The 22,731-nt window shown below is 41.6% G+C and overlaps 3 protein-coding genes across 8 annotated transcripts in view; all 3 read left to right on the top strand.

Annotated features, from left to right (window-relative positions):
- Positions 1 to 3,010, top strand: part of LOC133941451 (protein unc-13 homolog B-like) — a 79,831-nt gene extending 76,821 nt beyond the window's left edge. Inside the window, exons 42-44 of the mRNA XM_062381724.1 lie at positions 23 to 106; positions 193 to 352; positions 434 to 3,010. Coding sequence (XP_062237708.1) covers positions 23 to 106; positions 193 to 352; positions 434 to 716 — 527 coding nt within the window. The 3' untranslated portion in view covers positions 717 to 3,010. The remainder of the gene's footprint in view (positions 1 to 22; positions 107 to 192; positions 353 to 433) is intronic.
- Positions 3,011 to 3,034: 24 nt separating this feature from the next.
- LOC133941395 (uncharacterized) lies at positions 3,035 to 13,235 on the top strand. Of its 5 annotated transcripts, XM_062381719.1 has the most exons (7): positions 3,035 to 3,345; positions 3,475 to 3,603; positions 5,936 to 6,012; positions 6,847 to 6,985; positions 7,591 to 7,701; positions 7,900 to 8,004; positions 11,959 to 12,752. In XM_062381719.1, exons 2-7 carry the CDS (start codon positions 3,574 to 3,576, stop codon positions 12,253 to 12,255), a joined length of 759 nt encoding a protein of 252 aa, XP_062237703.1. In that variant the 5' UTR covers positions 3,035 to 3,345; positions 3,475 to 3,573; the 3' UTR covers positions 12,256 to 12,752. The 5 variants fall into 5 exon arrangements, with proteins under 5 accessions (XP_062237703.1, XP_062237706.1, XP_062237702.1 ...); XM_062381722.1 differs by lacking the exons at positions 3,035 to 3,345; positions 11,959 to 12,752 and adding an exon at positions 12,943 to 13,235 and having other exon boundaries at positions 3,375 to 3,603; XM_062381718.1 differs by lacking the exon at positions 3,035 to 3,345 and having other exon boundaries at positions 3,375 to 3,603.
- A 1,016-nt stretch (positions 13,236 to 14,251) lies between these two features.
- On the top strand, positions 14,252 to 21,692 carry LOC133947204 (NLR family CARD domain-containing protein 3-like). 2 transcript variants are annotated; one of them, XM_062382170.1, is made up of 8 exons: positions 14,252 to 14,323; positions 14,592 to 14,726; positions 15,160 to 15,362; positions 15,555 to 17,352; positions 18,217 to 18,390; positions 18,928 to 19,101; positions 19,479 to 19,652; positions 20,879 to 21,692. In XM_062382170.1, the coding sequence occupies exons 2-8, from the start codon at positions 14,599 to 14,601 to the stop codon at positions 20,895 to 20,897; spliced, it is 2,670 nt and encodes an 889-aa protein (XP_062238154.1). In that variant the 5' UTR covers positions 14,252 to 14,323; positions 14,592 to 14,598; the 3' UTR covers positions 20,898 to 21,692. The 2 variants fall into 2 exon arrangements, with proteins under 2 accessions (XP_062238154.1, XP_062238153.1); XM_062382169.1 differs by having other exon boundaries at positions 15,552 to 17,352.
- Positions 21,693 to 22,731: the final 1,039 nt, after the last annotated feature.

Genomic DNA, 22,731 nt, shown 5'->3' with positions numbered 1-22,731 from the left:
TATTATTCTTGGACTGGTGCAGGTTCAGGGGTCCAGAGGCCGATCGGAGAAGCCGTCCTGCAGATCGATATGATGCTCGGCAAAGAACGTAAGGTCAACGTCAGAGGTGAGTCGTTAGAATGTTTAAATTAAACCTGAAACTAAATCCACAACAAGAAAAATAAAATTCACACGTGATTTGTGTCCATCCAGTCATCGCAGTGAACGACATGAAGTGGCAGACGTCCGGGATGTTCCGGCCTTTCGTCGACGTCTCCGTGGTCGGTCCCTTCCTCGCCGACAAGAAGCGCAAGCTCACCACGAAATCCAAGAACAACAGCTGGACGGCGAAGTTCAACGAGTCCTTCCAGTTGTGAGTTTCAAAATCCAGACGCCTGACACCTGAAAACAGTGAATAAGAGGCAGAGTCTCAATGTGTCCCTCTGCCCCACAGCACCCTGGGTAAGGAGTCTCCAGACTGCTACGAGCTCCAGGTGACGGTGAAGGATTACTGCTTCGGCCGGGCGGACCGGGTGGTCGGCATGGCCGTGGTGCAGCTGCGCGACGTCGCCGACCGCAAGAGCTGCGTGTGCTGGTGTCCCCTGGGGCCGCGCATCCAGACGGACGAGACGGGCATGACGGTGATGCGCATCCTGTCCCAGCGGCCGGCCGATGAGGTGGCCAAGGAGTTTGTCAAGCTGAAATCTGAGATCCGTCCCGTGGAGGAGGGAAGATGAGGAGCAGAGGCTCGGACACCGGCGCTGGAAACTGGATCATAAATGGAGATCTGGGTTTAGAGTCAGGGCTGCGGTTCAGTTTTCCTCAGCAGACACAGGCCGATGAAGTGTCTGAGTGATAATATTCAACATGGGGAGAAGGACGCAGGAGATATAAGTGAGAGAAAGATGTTCTCTCAAATGTCAAAAAAGAAAAATGATTATCAGCTGATTTAAATCTCCAGCTCAGAGGACAGAGATCATTTAAGTTCCAACGACGGACTATTCAAGTCGTCAGTTACATCCGGTGTCTGTCACCTGTCGACCATCTCGGGTTCTGTCTGCCTGACTTGAATCTTGAATCTACCTGACAGAAAGAAAAGATACAGACGTATCTTACATCAACTGAAAGGAGCCGTTATCCCACATTAATGAACCGTGTGAGGCCTAATGAAAATGTTCAGTGACCTCGGCATCACTGTTGACAGTTTCCCAAAAGACATCATCAGAAACCTGCTGTCCACCAGGGAAGTGATGTCAGAAATAATAAATAGAAACAACAGTAAAACAGCTCATGAAAGAAGAAGTGCTTAAAACATCAGCATCAGATTCATGTGGTGGTTCATCCACGAAGTTTTAAAATTCAGCTTGACGAGCGAGCGACTGTCTGTTGAGCTGCTGCGAGTAGAAAAGGGAAAGTTCACGCTCGTCTCAGACTCGTGCTCATGGAAGCACTGAGATACTTTTAGAGCTCTAACAAATACAACTTCCCAGAAGACGCCACTAGATACCTTCAAACAGCTAACTGATAAAAAACACAGTAACGTGATACCATCACGTTACTGTGTTTTTTATTAGTTAGCTGTTTGATGGTTTTGAGTTGTTCCAAAGAAAGCGTAACATTACTTTCAGCAGTTAGCCAAGAAGAACTGCACCAGGGCTGCTAACTAAAACTAAAACAGCTCATGAGAGAAGAAGAGCAACAGACACCGAGCGACTGACGTCTGTAGCTCCAGATTCCTGGAGGTGGTCGGGACACAGCCGCCGATCCAGAGCTTTTCTGGAGGGTCGACTTCAGACGGGGACGGATTCTGTCCCGATGCTGCTAACGCTCGTTGCTTTGAAACCACGAAACGCTCGTCATGTTTTTCCCAGAGTGAAAATATAAAACCTTGAAAAGAAAGAAAACACGACTCACTGCGATCAGAGTGCGTCTTGTTAATGTTAACGATAACGTAGCCTTAAAAGAAGCTAGCTGGCTAACACAGCTAGCTCACTGTACTCCTACCTAAAGCATGAGTGGGTTTGTCACCATCTACATTTAAGTCAAAATACTTTTTTCCCTGAAGCAAAGAATTCTGGGCATTTAAAGTTAAAAGAGTAAGACGAAGAAAACGAAGAAAACGCAGCTTCTCTGCCTCGTGAGAAGAAACTGTGACGTCAGAGGTTTAGAACTTAGCTCTTCTGTTTTAACCAGGTGTTGATGAAACTGTGACTGTGACGACTGTTGACCTGTCGACCTGCTCTGAATAGAAAACCAAAAAGATGACACCTGTTTTTTAACGGTTCAAAAGTGCGAACACCTTTACGGAGAGAACCTGGAACGGTTCAGCTAACGATTCAATTTCATCCCCTTTTTACAGTTTGAAGGTGAAACGTTCCCGATGCCACAGCCTTGCCGTGCATGCACAGCCTGTACGGATCATACGATTCCGAGTATCGGATTTTCTACCACAATGTGATGGAAAAGGAAAACACATGCAGGTTTAACGTATAGCTGATCCACACTCTTCTCTGTTTACCACGTGCCAAGGAACTCAAGGGTTCAACGAGCTCCCTGATGGAGTTCTGGGTTGTTGGACGTGGACATGGCCACGGTGAACGTCCCGCCTTCTGCTGCACGTTTGCCAAACACTAGCTGCACTTTGGCTCCAAACTCAAGTTGTTTGGTTGAGACAAGATAGTTCAGAGACTAGTTTAGAGTTTTGTCTTTCTGCTTCTGCTGTATTGAAACAAAAACGTGCAGTTGAGTAGAAGTGGGATTTTTCACAGTGGCCACAGCTGCAGCGACAACTGAGCTCTGTTTAAAACCAAGTGTAAGTTTGTAAAAAATAAATCAAAAGAAAATGCCTGTGAGCAGAGCATGTATTTATTGTATAAAATCTAACTGAACTAAAATTGTGATCTTTTTAATGTCTGTACTGTGAAATATGAGGAATGATCAAATGTATGTAAAGTACTCATCATTATTATAATGTGACATATGTTGAATGTACTTGTAACAATATTTTGTATATAAAATATTTACGAATCAAGGTCACCGGTTCCGTCCTCTGTGTGTGTGTGTGTGTGTGTGTGTGTGTGTGTGTGTGTGTGTGTGTGTGTGTGTGTGTGTGTGTGTGTGTGTGTGTGTGTGTGTGTGTGTGTGTGTGTGTGTGTGTGTGTGTGTGTGTGTGTGTGTGTGTGTGTTCTGGTAATCATCACGCGATGGGGACCGTTGACTGTTTACACAGTCACGTCATGGGGACCGGTTGCGCTTTGGGGACCAAAATCCCGGTCCCCATGAGGATAACCCTTTTAAATGACTACTAGAGCTACTCTGAAGGTGCCCGTGAAGTTTTAAGCATTGGCCCATACGACATGTTTTTTGGTGAGTGTGAGTGTGTGACCATTGCTCATTGGTGGCCCTACTGTTTCTAGTTAGTACTGCACCCACTGCTTCACACACACACATCTTCCAAATATGGTTGGGTGCCACCCACTTCCTTGTCCCCATTAGGAATGATTCAAGCAGCGAGGACATTTTCAGCATCAAGAGGTAGCTATCAACAGTAAAAGAAGATTATTTGCTGGAGAAACTAGCTAAGAAGATAAGAACATGTGCAGAGGAGCAAAAGTAAAGCATAAGGTAAGCACAGTTGTATCTTAAATAATTATAAGCAGTGTTGAATCCTCAAATTGCATGTATTACTTGTACCTAGCTAGCATGATTAATAGCTCTGATTAGCTACAAAGGCTAAGTGTAAGACCTCAAATGTTTTACTGCATTTCTATTACTACTTGCATGCATGATGCATATGTGTAGGAGTTTATGTAAACTGAAGGAGACAATCAAGTTAAGCATTTCTGAGTTTTGAGTCTCATTTTGTTATGATGAACTTAAGATCAATATAAGCCCTGTTATGCTATATTTAGTATGTTTAAGTTAATTAATAGAGAACATTATAGAGCACAGGTTTTGACTATAGTCAGACAATTCAAATTACAGCTGTTCTCATTTTACACAGTACCATTATACAGAATAATTTAAGTCTGACTGTAGCTTCCGCTGAGGGGCTTTAAATTTTAAACAACAGAGGAAGTGTAACCTGGCTGCTCTGGATAACCTCTATTTGGAAGCTGGTTATGAACCGGCCCTTTTAACTTATTTTCTTATTTAACATGGGCAGGTTCATGTGGAAGAGGCAGAGCAGGTTATTAAAGAAACATGGTCAGAGGCATAAATCTGGAATTAAATGATAGAAGATTAAATCTAAAACCTGCAGTTAAGTTAAATTAGCTACAATCACAAATGACAAGTCACTAATATGATAAAATGTCTAGAATAGAAAAGTAGAGCAGTAGGTTATTAACGTCAGGCAAATAAACAGGTAAAAGCTGAGAAATTTTACTGTGAATATTACTTTTTTTGCAGATAGAAAGTTAAAGTGTTTGTACAGCTAAAGCAGGGGAGAGAGAAGTTATTGTGTGATGAGGTCAATGTAATTGAAAGGTGTATTTGTATTCATAAGGCGGTGGTCTAGTGGCAGAAACTTGGACTGTGGGCAGAGAAGGTCTCTGGTTCGTCTCTGGTTCGACTCCACAGAGAGACAACCAAAGACGAACCTGGATTGATCTGTCGAAAAATCCAAGAGTCTCCCTGCCCTGTCTAGTGCCCCTGAGCAAGGCATCTTACTCCCCCAACATCTGCTCCCCGAGCGCCGTACATGGTCGCTCACTGCTCTGTGTGTCCTGCACCAGATGGGTCAAAAGCAGAGATTAAATTTCCCTTCCTTCATGAGTGTGCCTTTGCATGTCTGTGCATGTGTTTGAGACAAATAAATGCATCTTAATCTTAATCTTAATAATATTGAATAGTCTATGGATAATTCTTTCATGGTTTTCATTTAACCCACTTCTGTTCTGTGTTGCCCTGGTAGATAAGAGAAAAGGTGTCAACACTACCAGTTATTATGTGGGAATAACACCACATTTGTTGAATTTAAATGAAGTTAAAATAGTGAATCATCTATTTCCCGTATAAAATCACAACAGAAAATAGCTGCTGCTTTGTTTTCCTTCTTACTTTACTCTCTTTAAGTTGCTTTTAAACATGCACTGCAATCTGGATGATACCAAGAGACTATCCAGATAGGGGCAGTTTGTAAAAACGCAAACGCTCTTTGTTTCTTCTGTCACCCCCCCAGTAAAAACTCTGCAGATTGTCCGAATAAGCCATTGAGAAAATACAGTAGAAATTATCCGGAGGATTCAGAGCCGGCGAGTAGGCAAATTCATAGTGTTTTTAACAGCTCACACACGTGAGACTGGGATAATAAAAATATCTCAGCATGAAAAATCTCCCTGTTGACTCTTTGTTGATAATGAGGACATATTCAAATGCTTGTAACATTGGTGTAAATGCAAAACTAAATACAATTACATTCTTTTGCCATCATCTTTGATGTGCTGTAAAAAAAAATACTATGCTCTCTGATACTGAATTTGTCATCATGTCATGCCTCTGGCTTGCTCTACCCAGGCGCCTCCTCCTGTCTGAATTCTCCTGCTGTGTTCTTTATATGTGAAAGCCAAACTCCTTCATAATTATTCAGACATAATCATCTCTCATTTAAGGTGTTTTCAGGCATGACCTGCAGGTAAAATCTAAAGAATTGGCTTTAGATTTGACCCGGTTTAGCTTTCACACATGCACAAGACAGATATACGGTGCATATATGTTTGTAGATGTGTATAGTTTATGCAACAACGCACAGGAGTATGCATCATCCTGTAGGCAGGAACGTTACTCATGACAGAGAGTGAAGGAGAATGTTTCTGTAGTTGAATTTTGCAAGAAAAACAATCCTCATGAGGTTTTAGGCAACAACAACAATTTGTAGTACCACAAAATCTTACTAAGCAAACAAATCAAACAATTATTTTAAAGTAAACTCATTTGTTTTAATCTTTTCCTTCAGAAATGCCACCACGGATCAGCAATTCAACATGATACACATCTGCAAATTAGAGGTCCAGTATATTTATGCAGCAAAAGGTAAGGTGGTATCTGCTGTAAATAATCAATAAATAATTATCATTTAAAATCAAAAGAAAAGCTCCAGAGTACATTTAATAGGGACTAGAATGCTGCAGTGGTCAGTTTTGGTTTGTTTTGTAGTATATATTAGCATAAACTCATTGTCAAGGAATAGAATTAATGGATCCTCCTGTTTTATTGAAAATGTTTTTATTGTTTGCAGGATGTGGTATATTTGCAAAGGGTACAATTTGCAAAGGAGACTTTGTTATATATAGGGGGGAGGTCTAGAGGCGGTGGTCTATCGGCAGAAACTTGGACTATGGGCAGAGAAGGTCTCTGGTTCGTCTCTGGTTCGTCTCTGGTTCGACTCCACGGAGAAACAACAAAAGATGAACCTGGATTGATCTGTCCAAAAATCCAAGAGTTTCCCTACCCTGTCTAGTGCCCCTGAGCAAGGCACCTTACTCCCCCAACATCTGCTCCCCGAGCGTCGTACATGGTCGCTCACTGCTCTGTGTATCCTGCACCAGATGGGTCAAAAGCAGAGATTAAATTTCCCTACCTGCATGAGTGTGCCTTTGCATGTCTGTGCATGTGTTTGGGACTGATAAATGCATCTTAATCTGCATCTGCATTTTAAGGATATAATAAGTGATGCAGAATCCCAGAGAAGGAGAAAACTTTACCACCCCTGATGTGCTGCATTCATGTTTGCCTTCAAGTGGACTTAAGAATTCCTAAACTACACTCCATATACTATTTTAAGTTATACTAAGTGGGGCTCTGGTTTTATTGTGATATATTGTGACATTTGTATTTTTTCTTTTTCAATTTTTCCAATTTCTCAAGTATTGATGCCTTCAGAGAAGATGGCTCAATTGATGTTAATGGAGAACCCCACCTTTGTTTATTTGCCCTGGATGACATCAAAGAAGGAGAAGAAATCGCCTATAACTATGGAGGTGAAGACTGCCCATGGCAAACACAGGTATGTAGCACAGAACACAGCAAATACAATGAGTCAAGTATCACAACAAATAGTAGAATGAGAAATATGTGGACCTAATTTGGCTGTATTAATATTGTTATAACCATGTACACGTTACATATACAAAAAATACCAGGATTGCCGCTTTAAGCTGCTATGTATGAGCGACCACTTAGTGTAGTGAAAATAACAGGAACATGAAATAACAAACAGGAATCTAATTTACAAAAGTTTTAAGAAGCTATTGAAGGTCAGTTTAGATCATTATAGATATTATGTTACTGAACTGAATGATCCTCTATTAACACTGCATCCTAGCAGGGTTGTCTACAAACCTCTGCAAGCAGCCTGAAGCTCTGATTATGATTTATATGTGAAATAGTGCAGAGTGTCCAAACTTTTCAACTTCCATTGGATGAATGGAAAAGTCATTGATTCACCTGCATTAGCATAGATGATATTAGGATATTATAGGTTTGTCACTTTAGTGAATGCAAACAATAGCATTGGTTCATTAGAGATCTCAATAATGTTTTTACAATGACATACCCAGCAAAACCTTTTGTCGCTTGTGTTTACATCAAAGACTACTGATGTCGTTGCAGGTTTTTGCGATGACCACTGGTTATGTAACAGCTCTTGGAGGGCTGTCCCAATTAGATGGGGAAGATTTCAACCTCTGTTTCAAGGGGCAAGAATACCCTCGAAAACAAGGGGTAGGGTTAGGGTAATGGGTTTGGGCATAATTAAAAAGCATTGAAATGCTATCACTTTATATGTTAAAGAATCAGGGTCATTTGCCAAATGTATCCAGTCCTGCTTATGACATGGATGTAATCTCAAAACTTTATCTGAATAGAAATATTAGAATATAATATAAGTAAATATTGGGAACGTTTTACTTTTGTTTACAGACGACCAGCATCACTGTTAACACCATGGAGGAGGATGATTCAGATCCTGTCCACTCAGAGAGTCTGATGGCTTGTGCCTTTGGGCCAAAGATCACACCTGAAGAGGTAAATTCATGTCCATCACTGTTTTATCATTATATGATCACTCTTTGTTCCGAGTTTGTGTAGAAACTGTGTGTGAACAATTAGGTAAAACTTGTACACACAAGGAAATGCAATGTTTTGTGTAATATGTCCCCACAAAGCATGTGTTAAGTTGTGTGAACGAGAAAGAGCTTCGCTGGTCAGAAGAAGAAACTGTTTCAGAAAAATTTGATAAAACTGGTCCCCACAATGAACTATAATGTAGTGTGCAAAATGTCCCCACAAAGCATGTGTTAAGTTGTGTGAATGAGAAATAACTTTACCGTACAGAAGTTATGTAAATTGGTAAACAATGACATTTCAAGTATGGCATCTTGAAGGTTAGTGGTAGAGGTATATTCATGGTCAATTTCAAACTTCACAGTATTTTCTTTCTTGATAAATTCTCACTCTACATTTTGGAGTCACGTGGTCCCCACAACACACCTTCTGACAGTGTGCAAGTAGTAACTGTTTTTGAAAAGTTAGATAAAACTGGTCCCCAGGATGAACTCTAATGTTGTGTGTAAAATGTCCCCACAAAGCATGTGTTAAGTTGTGTGAACGACAAAGAGCTTTGCTGGTTAGAAGAAGAAACTGTTTTTGAAAAGATAGATAAAACTGGTCCCCACAATGAACTATAATGTTGTGTGTAAAATGTCCCCACAAAGCATGCGTTAAGTTGTGTGAATGAGAAATAGCTTTACTGGTCAGAAGTTATGTAAATTGGTATACAATGACATTTCAAGTATGGCATCTTGAAGGTTAGTGGTAGAGGTATATTCATGGTCGATTTCAAACTTCACAGTATTTTCTTTCTTGATAAATTATCACTCTACATTTTGTATTCACGTGGTCCCCACAACACACCTTCTGACAGTGTGCAAGTAGTAACTGTTTTTTAAAAGTTAGATAAAACAGGTCCCCACGATGAACTCTAATGTTGTGTGTAAAATGTCCCCACAAAGCATGTGTTAAGTTGTGTGAACGAGAAAGAGCTTCGCTGGTTAGAAGAAGAAACTGTTTTTGAAAAGTTAGATAAAACTGGTCCCCACAATGAACTATAATGTTGTGTGTAAAATGTCCCCACAAAGCATGTGTTAAGTTGTGTGAATGAGAAATAGCTTTACTGGTCAGAAGTTATGTAAATTGGTTATACAATGACATTTCAAGTATGGCATCTTGAAGGTTAGTGGTAGAGGTATATTCATGGTCGATTTCAAACTTCACAGTATTTTCTTTCTTGATAAATTATCACACTACATTTTGTATTCACGTGGTCCCCACAACACACCTTCTGACAGTGTGCAAGTAGTAACTGTTTTTGAAAAGTTAGATAAAACAGGTCCCCACGATGAACTCTAATGTTGTGTGTAAAATGTCCCCACAAAGCATGTGTTAAGTTGTGTGAACGAGAAAGAGCTTCGCTGGTTAGAAGAAGAAACTGTTTTTGAAAAGTTAGATAAAACTGGTCCCCACAATGAACTATAATGTTGTGTGTAAAATGTCCCCACAAAGCATGTGTTAAGTTGTGTGAATGAGAAATAGCTTTACTGGTCAGAAGTTATGTAAATTGGTTATACAATGACATTTCAAGTATGGCATCTTGAAGGTTAGTGGTAGAGGTATATTCATGGTCGATTTCAAACTTCACAGTATTTTCTTTCTTGATAAATTATCACACTACATTTTGTATTCACGTGGTCCCCACAACACACCTTCTGACAGTGTGCAAGTAGTAACTGTTTTTGAAAAGTTAGATAAAACTGGTCCCCACAATGAACTATAATGTTGTGTGTAAAATGTCCCCACAAAGCATGTGTTAAGTTGTGTGAATGAGAAATAGCTTTAATTGTCAGAAGTTATGTAAATTGGTATACAATGACATTTCAAGTATGGCATCTTGAAGGTTAGTGGTAGAGGTATATTCATGGTCGATTTCAAACTTCACAGTATTTTATTTCTTGATAAATTATCACACTACATTTTGGAGTCACGTGGTCCCCACAACACACCTTCTGACAGTGTGCAAGTAGTAACTGTTTTTGAAAAGTTAGATAAAACTGGTCCCCACAATGAACTATAATGTTGTGTGTAAAATGTCCCCACAAAGCATGTGTTAAGTTGTGTGAACGAGAAAGAGCTTCGCTGGTCAGAAGAAGAAACTGTTTCAGAAAAGTTAGATAAAACTGGTCCCCACAATGAACTATAATGTTGTGTGTAAAATGTCCCCACAAAGCATGTGTTAAGTTGTGTGAATGAGAAATAACTTTACCGTACAGAAGTTATGTAAATTGGTAAACAATGACATTTCAAGTATGGCATCTTGAAGGTTAGTAGTAGAGGTCTATTCATGGTCGATTTCAAACTTCAAAGTATTTTCTTTCTTGATAAATTATCACTCTACATTTTGGAGTCACGTGGTCCCCACAACACACCTTCTAACAGTGTGCAAGTAGTAACTGTTTTTGAAAAGTTAGATAAAACAGGTCCCCACGATGAACTCTAATGTTGTGTGTAAAATGTCCCCACAAAGCATGTGTTAAGTTGTGTGAACGAGAAAGAGCTTCGCTGGTTAGAAGAAGAAACTGTTTTTGAAAAGTTAGATAAAACTGGTCCCCATAATGAACTATAATGTTGTGTGTAAAATGTCCCCACAAAGCATGCGTTAAGTTGTGTGAATGAGAAATAGCTTTAATGGTCAGAAGTTATGTAAATTGGTAAACAATGACATTTCAAGTATGGCATCTTGAAGGTTAGTGGTAGAGGTATATTCATGGTCGATTTCAAACTTCACAGTATTTTCTTTCTTGATAAATTCTCACTCTACATTTTGTATTCACGTGGTCCCCACAACACACGTTCTGACAGTGTGCAAGTAGTAACTGTTTTTGAAAAGTTAGATACAACTGGTCCCCACAATGAACTATAATGTTGTGTGTAAAATGTCCCCACAAAGCATGCGTTAAGTTGTGTGAATGAGAAATAGCTTTACTGGTCAGAAGTTATGTAAATTGGTTATACAATGACATTTCAAGTATGGCATCTTGAAGGTTAGTGGTAGAGGTATATTCATGGTCGATTTCAAACTTCACAGTATTTTCTTTCTTGATAAATTATCACACTACATTTTGTATTCACGTGGTCCCCACAACACACCTTCTGACAGTGTGCAAGTAGTAACTGTTTTTGAAAAGTTAGATAAAACTGGTCCCCACAATGAACTATAATGTTGTGTGTAAAATGTCCCCACAAAGCATGTGTTAAGTTGTGTGAATGAGAAATAGCTTTACTGGTCAGAAGTTATGTAAATTGGTATACAATGACATTTCAAGTATGGCATCTTGAAGGTTAGTGGTAGAGGTATATTCATGGTCGATTTCAAACTTCACAGTATTTTTTTTCTTGATAAATTATCACTCTACATTTTGTATTCACGTGGTCCCCACAACACACGTTCTGACAGTGTGCAAGTAGTAACTGTTTTTGAAAAGTTAGATAAAACTGGTCCCCACGATGAACTCTAATGTTGTCTAAAATGTGTGAAACATGTTTTTTCTAGATTGTGAATTCAGAATTAGTTTAGCAGAGCAGACACAACTTTGATCTCAAAAATTCTTATATGCACTTTTACTAAATTATTTCTTGCATATGTGCCTTTATTTTCAGATTACAGACTTCAAAAAATGAAACTGAGACTTTTGTACCAAAATTAAGACAGCCTACAATAACTTTCAGTTGCACTTCAATTTTTCAAGTTGCTGCAATTCGATAGTCTTTTTTTTTCAGAACAGTCAAAATATTCTGCTTATTATAATATAAACTGCTAAAATAATCAAATTATGACACAAAACTTGCAAAACAGCACAAAGAATAATTTCTCATCTACCTGTTACAGCTCTACATATTTATAATCTTTTCATTAATCTTTTTTAGATGAAAGACACAGATCTGGAAGATTCTGAACTATTTGATTCGTCATCAGAGAGTGCAGATGATCACGTACCAGATACCATCTCCGAAAGTGACAGTGACAGTGATGCTTCAGTTCAACTAAACTTTAAGAACACTTTTCTGCCTCTTAATGATCCTGATAGCTCAATGGGCCCCACTGTCTGCGATTATACAACACCAGACAACATGATTTTGGATGTTCAAAACATTACACCTGAAGCCCCCAGAGCAGTAGAAGAACCCCGGTCAAGTCAGACTATAAAGGACATCGTTAGATAGCAGTCATAAAAAAAAGGCCAGATCAGAGACTGTTGTCAGTGTTGCCAACTTAAGATGTTGCCACCAATACTTTGTCATTTCAGACCTTTGCGGCATAACTGTTGCTGCCCCCATTTAATGTAGTTTTATCTGTATATTCATGCCTGCAATAATCAGATAAAGGGTTGTTTGGCTGATTCTAGAGTATATTAGGTGCTTAAAGTAGGACTCATAACAGTTACAGTTTTAATAGTATAAACATACAAACAACAACTAGTCCCTATACCAAACACCTGTCCTACGTCCTCACAATTCCATAGTTAGTTAGATTAATGAGTGAATCAGTACATTGTATTTATTTATCCAACAGATCCAACATTTTATAAATACAGTTTTTTCTTCATGACAATTTTGAGAAATTTATGTCAGTGAATGTGAGTCCATGTCATTGATCAGAATGAACAGTTTATTTGTTAATATAACACAGCATGTTCAGCTTATAAGAAAATGGCATCAAAATCCTCTTTCCCACTGACAATTTCAGTCAGAATGCTCATCAGTGTTTTCTTGGCAGAGTAATTGTATATTTTAGTTTTCTTATACTGTAGAAGTTAGTTTATACTTTATAGAACTTGTAACTTTGGATTATAACTCTTACACACTTTGGAGTCCTTGTATTTACAAATGTGTTTTTCCGACCACTTAAAGGTACAACTGCCCAAAAGAAGAAAACACCCTGGAAGGAGACAGACGTGAAGGCAGTGGAAAGGCACATGAATCGATTCATCACATCTTGTATTGCTCCAGCAAAGTTTGACTGTGAGAAGTGTTTAAGGGCTGATCCAGAAGCTCTTAAGGACCGGAGCTGGCAGAATGTGAAATTCTACATATATAACCGCAACACAGCCAACAAGAGGAAATTAAGTAAATAATGGGAAGATTACCACCAGTAAGCGGTTGCTATGTGGTTGTCTGAAATTAAAAATATCTTACAAATTTGACTGAATAAGAATTATTCTTTGTAGGGATATAGATATCCCTTCACTGTTTGATAAGTTTATATTCACTTCAACCACATTACACTAATAGTCCTATCAAATTCTGCTTCATTGTAAGGCGGAGTTCATGAACAGCAAGATTTTCTGTACAAAGTAATGCTTTGCATCCCTATCACCATTTACAGGTATCATGTTATATCTCTACATTTTCTATCAACAACTTTTGTTCTTTTTGGCTAGACTTTATTAGTTTTAAACAAACAGCTCTAACAAATGTAATAATGGAAGGACTTACGGTATCAGTAATAATGTATATAAAAATGCTTTTTGAAGTATGGTCCCCATTAGTCTTATAACAAGTTGTGTGAGTCATGCAAATGATATGTAAATGAGGTCCCCATCAGCCATACCTACCCGTTTTTTCTAAGGTCCCCATTTTGCACAGTCAAAACACTACTTCATGAATTTAGATATTTTAAGGTGTGTATGTACTAACTGATTTTTTCTTAGTGTCCCTGATTTTTTTCATACTTCCACAACCTCTAGAAAGGGTGGTCCCCACAGGTTATGATAAAAAGTGCACGCCCCGCAAACCATGGAAACCAGTATGTGTGTGTGTGTGTGTGTGTGTGTGTGTGTGTGTCTGTGAGTCAGAGTCTTTAGCTCTAAAGTTTGAGCTGGTGGTGAGGACACAAACCAACTTCTAACTTAATCAATCAATTCGATTTTATTTGGCCCATAGTTTGTCTCATGTGGCTTAATAAGAAGTGTCAGTTGCCAATAAACCGGACAAAGAAAGAAGAAGAAGAAGATCTTATTGAAACTCACTTTTCATTTGACATATCAGGGAAGGTGAGACGTGGCAAAAGAGGCTTTTAAAATCGGTTTACTCTGGATGAGAGTGGCTCTCTGTTCTGTTTGCCAAATATCTTCTGTCTCTTTCTCCTACACACGCGCGCGCACACACAGAGTCACGTGATTTCCAGTAACTTCAGAGAGGGGGAGGAGCCTCCAGTGAAAGTGAAAGTGAAAGTGTTCAGACTCGTTCTAACTTCAAGCAGCAGACGGAGGAGACGTGAAGTCTGAGGCTGGTGAGTGTTCAACAACATTTATATTATTCATTCACATTATTTCACTGTCACAGAATCTGGATGAACTTCTGTCAGTGAATCAGCAGTTTGACTCAACGCTGTGATTGGCTGAGTCCAACACATTAAGCCCTAACCCTAACTGTCTCAGGTTACAGTGACAACAGGGACACAGTGTAGGAGGTTTGACTCAGTTCTATTTGAAGAAACACTGAGTTTACGTACCTGGCTTCATTCTGTGTGTTTGAACTCACAGTGTTTTTCCTCTCAGACTGAAGATGAGTGGTTATGAAGAGGAAGAGGACAGAGCAGAGTCTCCAGGGTCCAGCTGTCTGTCTCTGAAGAGTGACCGGTCCATGAGTCTTCCTCCAGCCTTCAGTAATGAACCTGGACCCTCACACACAGAGTAAGAGACTGTTTCTACTGTGACCTGCTCTGAAGAGGATCTAGTTTCCTCTAGTATGGCCCCTGCATTAGGACACATCTTCATTGAAGTTGGTGACTAATCTCTCAGAATCACTCAAAGAGCTCAGACCTCCTCCAAGAACCAACACGCTCCTTATGAAACCACTTTGAAATCCACTAGAGACTCATTTTGATTTGGATCTGCACCAAATTCCACACACTGGTAAACATCAGTCCTCTGAACATGTCTGTTCCGATCTGGTTCACGGACCACACCCTTCCACTAATTTCACTGGTAATCTGTCATTTTTTTTTTATAATCCCACTAACGAACCAACCAACACAAACATACTTGTTGAAAACAAAACCTCCTCGACAGAAGTAATGACAACCTGTGACTGTGACATGTGAGTTATCAGGACATGTCTTCACAGGGAGAGGAAGAGGAGTCATGTTTCTGAGGAGGAGCAGTCGTTCTGCTGTGCTTTGTGTCAGGGCCGCCTGAAGGATCCAGTCTCCACCAGCTGTGGACACTGGTTCTGCAGACAGTGCATCACCTCATACTGGGACCAGTCTGGTTCTTCAGGAGACTCCTCCTGTCCCCAGTGTGGAAAAAGATCCAGAACAGGAGCTGGAGGTCAGACAGTCGGTCAGAGCAGCACTGTACATGTGTCTGCTGATGTCTTCACTTCTGACAACAGCACATGTGGTTTTATTTTGTTCCTTCATACAGCATCAACATTTAACATCGTTAACATTTAAATCTGCTTTTCTGAGAAAAGCAGAATCAGATTCTCTGTCTCTCACATTGTTTCTTGTCTTTCAGCAGATCGTGGTCTGCAGGAGGTTTCAGATGAACATAAGCTCAGTGTGAGGAGGAGATGTGAACATGTGACTGAAGGAAGTGATGAAACAGGAAGTAGAACCCTCCTCAACAGGATCTACACTGAGCTCCACATCACAGAGGGACAGAGTGAAGAGGTTAATACTCAACATGAGGTGAGGCAGCTTGAGACGGCTTCCAAGAAGAAGATCCTCCAGGACACTCCCATCAAGGTCCACGACATCTTTAAAGCCTCCACTGACCAGCAGAGCAGCATCAGAGTCGTCCTGACCAACGGCGTCGCTGGAGTTGGAAAAACCTTCTCGGTGCAGAAGTTCACTCTGGACTGGGCAGAGGGTTTAGAGAACCAGGATGTGGGTCTGCTGGCTGTGCTTTCGTTCAGGGAGCTGAACCTGGTGAAGGACCAGCAGCACAGTCTTCTCACGCTGCTCCATGTTTTCCATCCAGCGTTACAGAAGCTCACGGCAGAGACGCTCGCTGTCTGTAAACCTTTGTTCATCTTTGACGGCCTGGATGAAAGCAGACCTTCTCTGGACTTCAGCCACAGGGAGCTTGTGTCTGAGGTCACACAGAGGTCATCAGTCAACGTGCTGCTGACAAACCTCATCCGGGGGAATCTGCTTCCCTCGGCTCTCGTCTGGATAACCTCCAGACCTGCGGCAGCCAATCAGATCCCTCCTTCATGTGTTGACAGGGTCACAGAAGTACGAGGCTTCACTGAGGCCCAGAAGGAGGAGTACTTCAGGAGGAGATTCAGTGATGAAGAGCTGTGCAGCAGAATCATCTCACACATCAAGATGTCCAGGAGCCTCCACATCATGTGTCAAATCCCAGTCTTCTGCTGGATCAGTGCTACAGTTCTGGAGCACATGTTGACCACAGACCAGAGAGGAGAGCTGCCCAAGACCCTGACTGACCTGTACTCACACTTCCTGATGGTTCAGACAAAGAGGAAGAACAACAAGTACGGTGAGGGACATGAGACGAGTCCACAGCAGCTGACGCAGGCTGACAGGAACGTTCTCCTGAAGCTGGGGAGGCTGGCACTTAAACATCTGGAGGAAGGAAACATCATGTTCTACCAAGAAGACCTGGAGCGGTGTGGTATTAATGTCACAGAGGCCTTGGTGTACTCAGGAGTTTGTACTGAGATCTTCAGAAGAGAGTGTGTGATCTTCCAGAAATCAGTCTACTGCTTTGTTCATCTGAGCGTTCAGGAGTTTCTGGCTGCAGTCTACATGTTCCACTGTTACACTGAGAGGAACACAGAAGAACTCAACAACTTCTTGAGAACATGTTGGGACACAGACAGAACCTTCTCCCTGGATGACCTCCTGAAGAGAACCATGGAGAAATCCCTCACCAGTAGAAATGGTCATCTGGACTTGTTTGTTCGCTTCCTTCACGGCCTCAGTCTGGAGTCCAACCAGAGAGTCTTAGGAGGCCTGCTAGATCGGACAGAGAACAATCCAGAGTTCACCCAGAGAATCATCAACAACCTGAAGGAGATGAAGAGTGGTTACTTTTCTCCTGACAGAAGCATCAACATCTTCCACTGTCTGACTGAGATGAACGACCACTCAGTTCATCAGCAGATGAAACGGTTCCTGACGTCAGAGAACAAATCAGAGGAGAAACTCTCTGAGATCCACTGCTCAGCTCTGGCCTACATGCTGCAGATGTCAGAGGAGGTTCTGGATGAGTTGGCCATGTCGAAGTTCAACACATCAGACCAGGGTCAACTGAGACTGATCCCAGCTGTGAGGAACTGCAGGAAGGCTCGGTGAGTCCAGACATGATCAATAACATGTTCAATCAGTGGAGATGAGTCGTTCTTCAAATACACTCAGTGTTTTGGGCAGTGTGTGTGTGTGTGTGTGTGTGTGTGTGTGTGTGTGTGTGTGTGTGTGTGTGTGTGTGTGTGTGTGTGTGTGTGTGTGTGTGTGTGTGTGTGTGTGTGTGTGTGTGTGTGTGTGTGTGTGTGTGTGTGTGTGTGTGTGTGTGTGTGTGCGTGCGTGCCTGCGTGCCTGCGTGCGTGTGTGTTCAGACATACGACCATGTCGGGTCAAAGGGAGGTTATTGTATATACTGTGTATGAGCAAACAGCTAGCACAGTGAGAGGAGACGATCACTGAATCAGTGTTTTGGATGAGAATCACTGACGGTTCCTTGAAACTGAAGAAGCAGGAAATATAGTTTATTCTTCTTTCTTGTCAAACCAGAGTTCCCACCCTGCGTTTGTCTTCCACCACCAACCGGTGCAGTGTCCGTCCCTCCAAGTTCCTGACATGTTGACTTCACAATAATATGAGGTCACTGTGACCTTTGACCTTTGACCACTGGAATCTAAACAGTTTCTTGTTGTGTCAAAATGTGAAGAAATCCCCTAAAGAAAAACTTGAGATATCATGTTCAAGAGGCCATGAACATGTTCTGTGACCTTGACCTTTGACCTCTGACAACCTGAATCTAATGAGTTCCTCTGTTAGTCTTAATGAACGCTTTGACCAAAACTGAAAGGATTTTTTAGAGGAGTTTTTAACAAAGCGGGGATTTACCAGGGTGAGGGTCACATGTTAATGTTTTGTATGAATGTTGTGTTTTCTGATTTGATTCTCAAAGATATGATATTTTTCTTTAATTACAGACTCTGTGGTTGTGGATTCTCAGAGACTCACTGTGAAGTCGTGGCCTCAGCTCTGAAGTCAGACCCCTCACATCTGAGAGAACTGGATCTGAGTGGAAACTACCTGCAGGAATCAGTAGTGAAGCTGCTGTGTTCTGGACTGGAGAGTCCAAACTGTCGACTGGAGACTCTGAGGTCCTTAAATCCTTCTTCACTTTTCAGACTTTCTTTCTTATTTGGTCATTATTTATTTAAATTGTCTCAGTCCTGCTCTGCTCACTGTCCCTCAGTCATCTGTCACTCACCCAGCCTGTCAGTCACGTCCACCTCATCAACTCCATTCACCTGCACTCACCTGCTCCTGATCACTAAGAAAGTGTCAGTAAATAACATGTGGACTGAGGCCGAGCACTCATCCTCGTCAGGTTTTCAAAATAAAACACATTCTTATTGAAACACGATGGACAGTTGATAAGTATAGAAACAAACAGGAAGTGACTGTCAGGAGCCATCCCTACTTTAAACAGTGTTTAATTACACAAACCTGCTCAGTGACCAACACACAGAGAAGAAGCTGATGAATGAAACAATGGTCCAACATGTCTGATCTGATATTTATCTTCAAGTCACAGACTGGACTGAGGTCAGCAGCATGTTGAGAGTCTGTGTTCACATGATGACGATCCACAACAACAGGAGGACACATTCTAATATTCATATTTCTTTATCCAGGTTGAAGGACTGCAGTCTGTCAGAGATCAGCTGTTCTTCTCTGGCTCCAGCTCTGAGGTCAAACCCCTCTCATCTGAGAGAACTGGATCTGAGCTACAACAACCTGCAGGACTCAGGAGTGAAGGAGCTGTGTGGTTTTCTACAGAGTCCAACCTGTCGACTGGAGACTCTGAGGTCAGTTCACTGACTGACTTTTGTAGATCTCATATCTATAAACAGCATTTATACACAATTTATCTAATTTAATTCTAATTTAACATAATTCCTCTTTATACATAACTTGAATCCATTCATTAATTAATCTGTGACATTTTAAACGTTCAGCTTCTTGTTAAAACACTGAGTTTAGTTCTGGATTTCCTAAACTGATCTGCAGGACAGAGACCGGGTCCAAATAATCTATTTGTACTGAATCAGGACTCGTTTATAGTCCAACATGTCTGATTTCATATTTATCATCCATATTATGAGTCTGTGTGACATGAATATGTGTCTGTTATTTTCACACATGAACTCAGATAATTTACAGTTAAGTTTTATTCTTTATCCAGGTTGGAGACCTGCAGACTATCAGAGATCAGCTGTTCTTCTCTGGCTTCAGCTCTGAGGTCAAACCCCTCACATCCGAGAGAACTGGATCTGAGGGGAAACTACCTGCTGGCCTCAGCAGTGAAGGAGCTGATTGATCTAAAGCAGAGTTCAACCTGTCGACTGGAGACTCTGAGGTCAGTAGATGGTTGGAGTCAGTCCACGCTGCTTTCATCAGTATTTTACTAAACACAGTCAGTATCACAGATCCAGGGTCTGTGCTACCAAGCAGGATTTTTGGTTATCAGGTTAACTTCAGGTTTAGTTTTTTCAGTTCTACGAAGCTCGTCCACTTCTTAACCAGGTAAATCACCATGGTAACTTCTGATGACAGCTAACCTGCTCCAGGTTAAGTTGGAGATCAACCCGTATAGAAGCTCCGCCCACTGACCACAGTGACTCTACACTGTTGTGTGGTGCACACTCTCCTTAAAGGGACGGATAGGGGAAGTTTAAATCAACGTCTGGTTGGTTCAGTTGATCTCTAACTCACCCAGAACATCTCAATGTCTCCAGACTCATCCTGTCACCAAAACACCAGATGACCTCAGTCAGCTTCCTGGAGACAGGTCCATGTGTGTGTCCTCAGAGTCAGTGAGACAGTGTGTGTCCTCAGAGATAGTGAGACAGTGTGTTTCCTCAGAGTCAGTGTGTGTCCTCAGAGTCAGTGAGTCAGTGTGTGTCCTCAGAGACAGTGAGACAGTGTGTGTCCTCAAAGACAGTGAGACAGTTTGTGTCCTCAGAGTCAGTGTGTGTCCTCAGGGTCAGTGAGATTTATCTCGTTCACACACGTTATTATGTCGTGGTCACGTAATATATTTTGACCAGATGCCACCAGGGGGCGCTGTAACTTACACAAGCTGGACCACAGCTGACAGCCTCACACGAGGGACAGAGACAGTGTCGTGTTCATCTGATCTGAGACAGTTTGTCCTCTCACTTCATCAGTGAAGAACTGATCAGGTGGATCTTTGTCACAGCTCTGAGATCAGTGGGACTGAAGCCTCTCCTCATCACATGGTAACCAGGAGCTCTTTATACAGAGCAGAACCTCTGCTGAGGTCCATCTGTCTCCTCTGGTCCCAGTTTGTCAGAAGCAGATGTTCATCAACACACAGTGAAACATGGCTTCACCTGTAACAGCAGTAAATCCACCTCTCAGGTGTCCACTCTGCACTTTGACATGCAGAGGACACACACTGAGCTCTTAGCGTGTTCATTCCAACACGTGAACATGAAGCAGAGAGGAAGCTGCTCCACCTCTGAACAGGACTGAAGTCCCTGCTGCTCTTTCTACTGGATGAGCTGCATCACAGCTGATGAAGTGAGTCTCTGTGACACTGATGTCTTCTTCTCTCAACAGGTGGAGGGAGGAATCTTAGTGAAGGTGAGTGTGAAGAGGACAGTGTGTGTGGACGGAGGCTGAGTTGTGTCCTGAGGATCCAGAGGCTGAAGCAGCAGCAGCTTGTGTGTAGTCTCCAATCTACACAACCCCTAATCTGCATGTGTTTTTGAGATGAAGCCGGAGCACCTGGAGAAAACACGGAGAGAACATGCAGACTCCACACAGGAAGACCCACTCTGAACCGGATTCAAACCAGCAACCTTCTTGCTCCGATTGTGTTTATTCACATGAAGAATGTGTTTATTGAAATGACACAACACAAGCAGAATATATAAACCCTCTATAAAGAGTCTCATACAGTGTGTTTAAGTTTGTCTTTATTATTGTCCACCTTTGTCCCTCAGTATGTCTCCATGTGTGTAGAACCACATTCTGTGTATATGTTTGTTTATGATCTTAAAGTTCCTGGATTCACGTCACAAATTGATTTAGTTCAACACAAAGTTCAACACATTGAAATCACTTTGAGTTTAAAATCAGAGTTTTGTCTTTGACACAAAAGATCAAAACTCTGGACTTAAAAATGGGACGTTTTCATTTCTGCATCAGGTGCAAAGCGGTGGTGGCTTTTCTACTTTTGACCCACAGGTGGCGCTGCAGTATAATAGCAGCACATCCCAGTCAAAGCCTTTATATTCAGTTTATGAGTCAAACACATGGATCATTTCCTCTGTGACAAACCAGATTTAACGAGAAGAAAAACATCTCAGAGAGAAAAGTTCTGTTTCTACTTGTCTCTGCTTTAATGCTCAATAAACATCCTTCCACCGACTTCACTGGAATCATGACTCAGCTTTTCTTTCCTCCACAAACAAACTGGTGGAAACATCTCGTCCTTGGTGCAGGTAAAAGAACAAAATCACCGGTTTTACATAATGGAAACTAGCAGAAGATAAATTAATGAGACATTTACAGTATGAAGAAGAGTCGATGAAGAGCAGAGCATCTTTAAGTCTCTGAGGAAACTGTTTAATAAACATTTTACCATATTTAATAGAAAACTGACCCGAGGATGTTTTATACAAACGTAGATGAAGATTCTAGTTGTACGTTCTCGACCACCACCTCAGAACAACCACCAGGGGGAGACTGTAGCAGGCCTCTGGGAACAGCTGCATGCTGGGGAATAATTCATGATGGGAGGTTCACAGCAGAGACAAGAGACAGAAAGTGTCTGAGAGATGATGTACTGAAGACAGTGGACATTATGGGCTTGTTGTGTTGAACAGTTTCTGTTATTTTGTGGAGAAACTTGTCTCAATATGATGGTTTCACTTCATGTTCAAGCCCTGGTGGAGGTGTGTGGTCCTCACCTGGTGGAGGTTTGTGGTCCTCACCTGGTGGAGGTGTGTGGTCCTCACCTGGTGGAGGTGTGTGGTCCTCACCTGGTGGAGGTGTGTGGTCCTCACCCGGTGGAGGTGTGTGGTCCTCATGTGGTGGAGGTGTGTGGTCCTCACCTGGTGGAGTTGTGTGGTCCTCACCTGGTGGAGGTTTGTGGTCCTCACCTGGTGGAGGTTTGTGGTCCTCACCTGGTGGAGGTGTGTGGTCCTCACCTGGTGTAGGTTTGTGGTCCTCACCTGGACCACGCTGCCGGTCTGGCCTCACGTTTGGGGATCAAGGCTGGAAACAGCAGCTAACACAACCTGAACTACTGTGGCAGAACTTCCTCTTCCTCTCAAGACACTTCCTCTTTTTTTGTGGTAATATATTAGATATCCAGACACTTTGAATGGGTGCCTATTGCTTGTTCGTTGAGTCTGCTATTTTCACTTATACTTCAGGGTTAGGGTTAGAACAAACAGACACTCCAA

The sequence above is a fragment of the Platichthys flesus genome, chromosome 3, assembly GCF_949316205.1.
Source record: "Platichthys flesus chromosome 3, fPlaFle2.1, whole genome shotgun sequence".
Classification (NCBI taxonomy): domain Eukaryota; kingdom Metazoa; phylum Chordata; class Actinopteri; order Pleuronectiformes; family Pleuronectidae; genus Platichthys; species Platichthys flesus.
Note: the sequence above shows the minus strand (reverse complement) of the source record. Positions and strands in the feature narration are given on the sequence as shown.

What these genes read in the sequence shown, in the direction of transcription:
- LOC133941395 (XM_062381719.1), top strand. Translation starts at nt 3,574, where the DNA reads ATGTGCAGAGGAGCAAAAGTAAAGCATAAG. An exon ending in ACTGCCCATGGCAAACACAG is followed by an intron (nt 6,986 to 7,590) that starts GTATGTAGCACA and finishes ATGTCGTTGCAG; the next exon opens with GTTTTTGCGATGACCACTGG. An exon ending in AATACCCTCGAAAACAAGGG is followed by an intron (nt 7,702 to 7,899) that starts GTAGGGTTAGGG and finishes TTTTGTTTACAG; the next exon opens with ACGACCAGCATCACTGTTAA.
- LOC133947204 (XM_062382169.1), top strand. Translation starts at nt 14,599, where the DNA reads ATGAGTGGTTATGAAGAGGAAGAGGACAGAGCAGAGTCTCCAGGGTCC. An exon ending in AGGAACTGCAGGAAGGCTCG is followed by an intron (nt 17,353 to 18,216) that starts GTGAGTCCAGAC and finishes CTTTAATTACAG; the next exon opens with ACTCTGTGGTTGTGGATTCT. An exon ending in TGTCGACTGGAGACTCTGAG is followed by an intron (nt 19,102 to 19,478) that starts GTCAGTTCACTG and finishes TTCTTTATCCAG; the next exon opens with GTTGGAGACCTGCAGACTAT.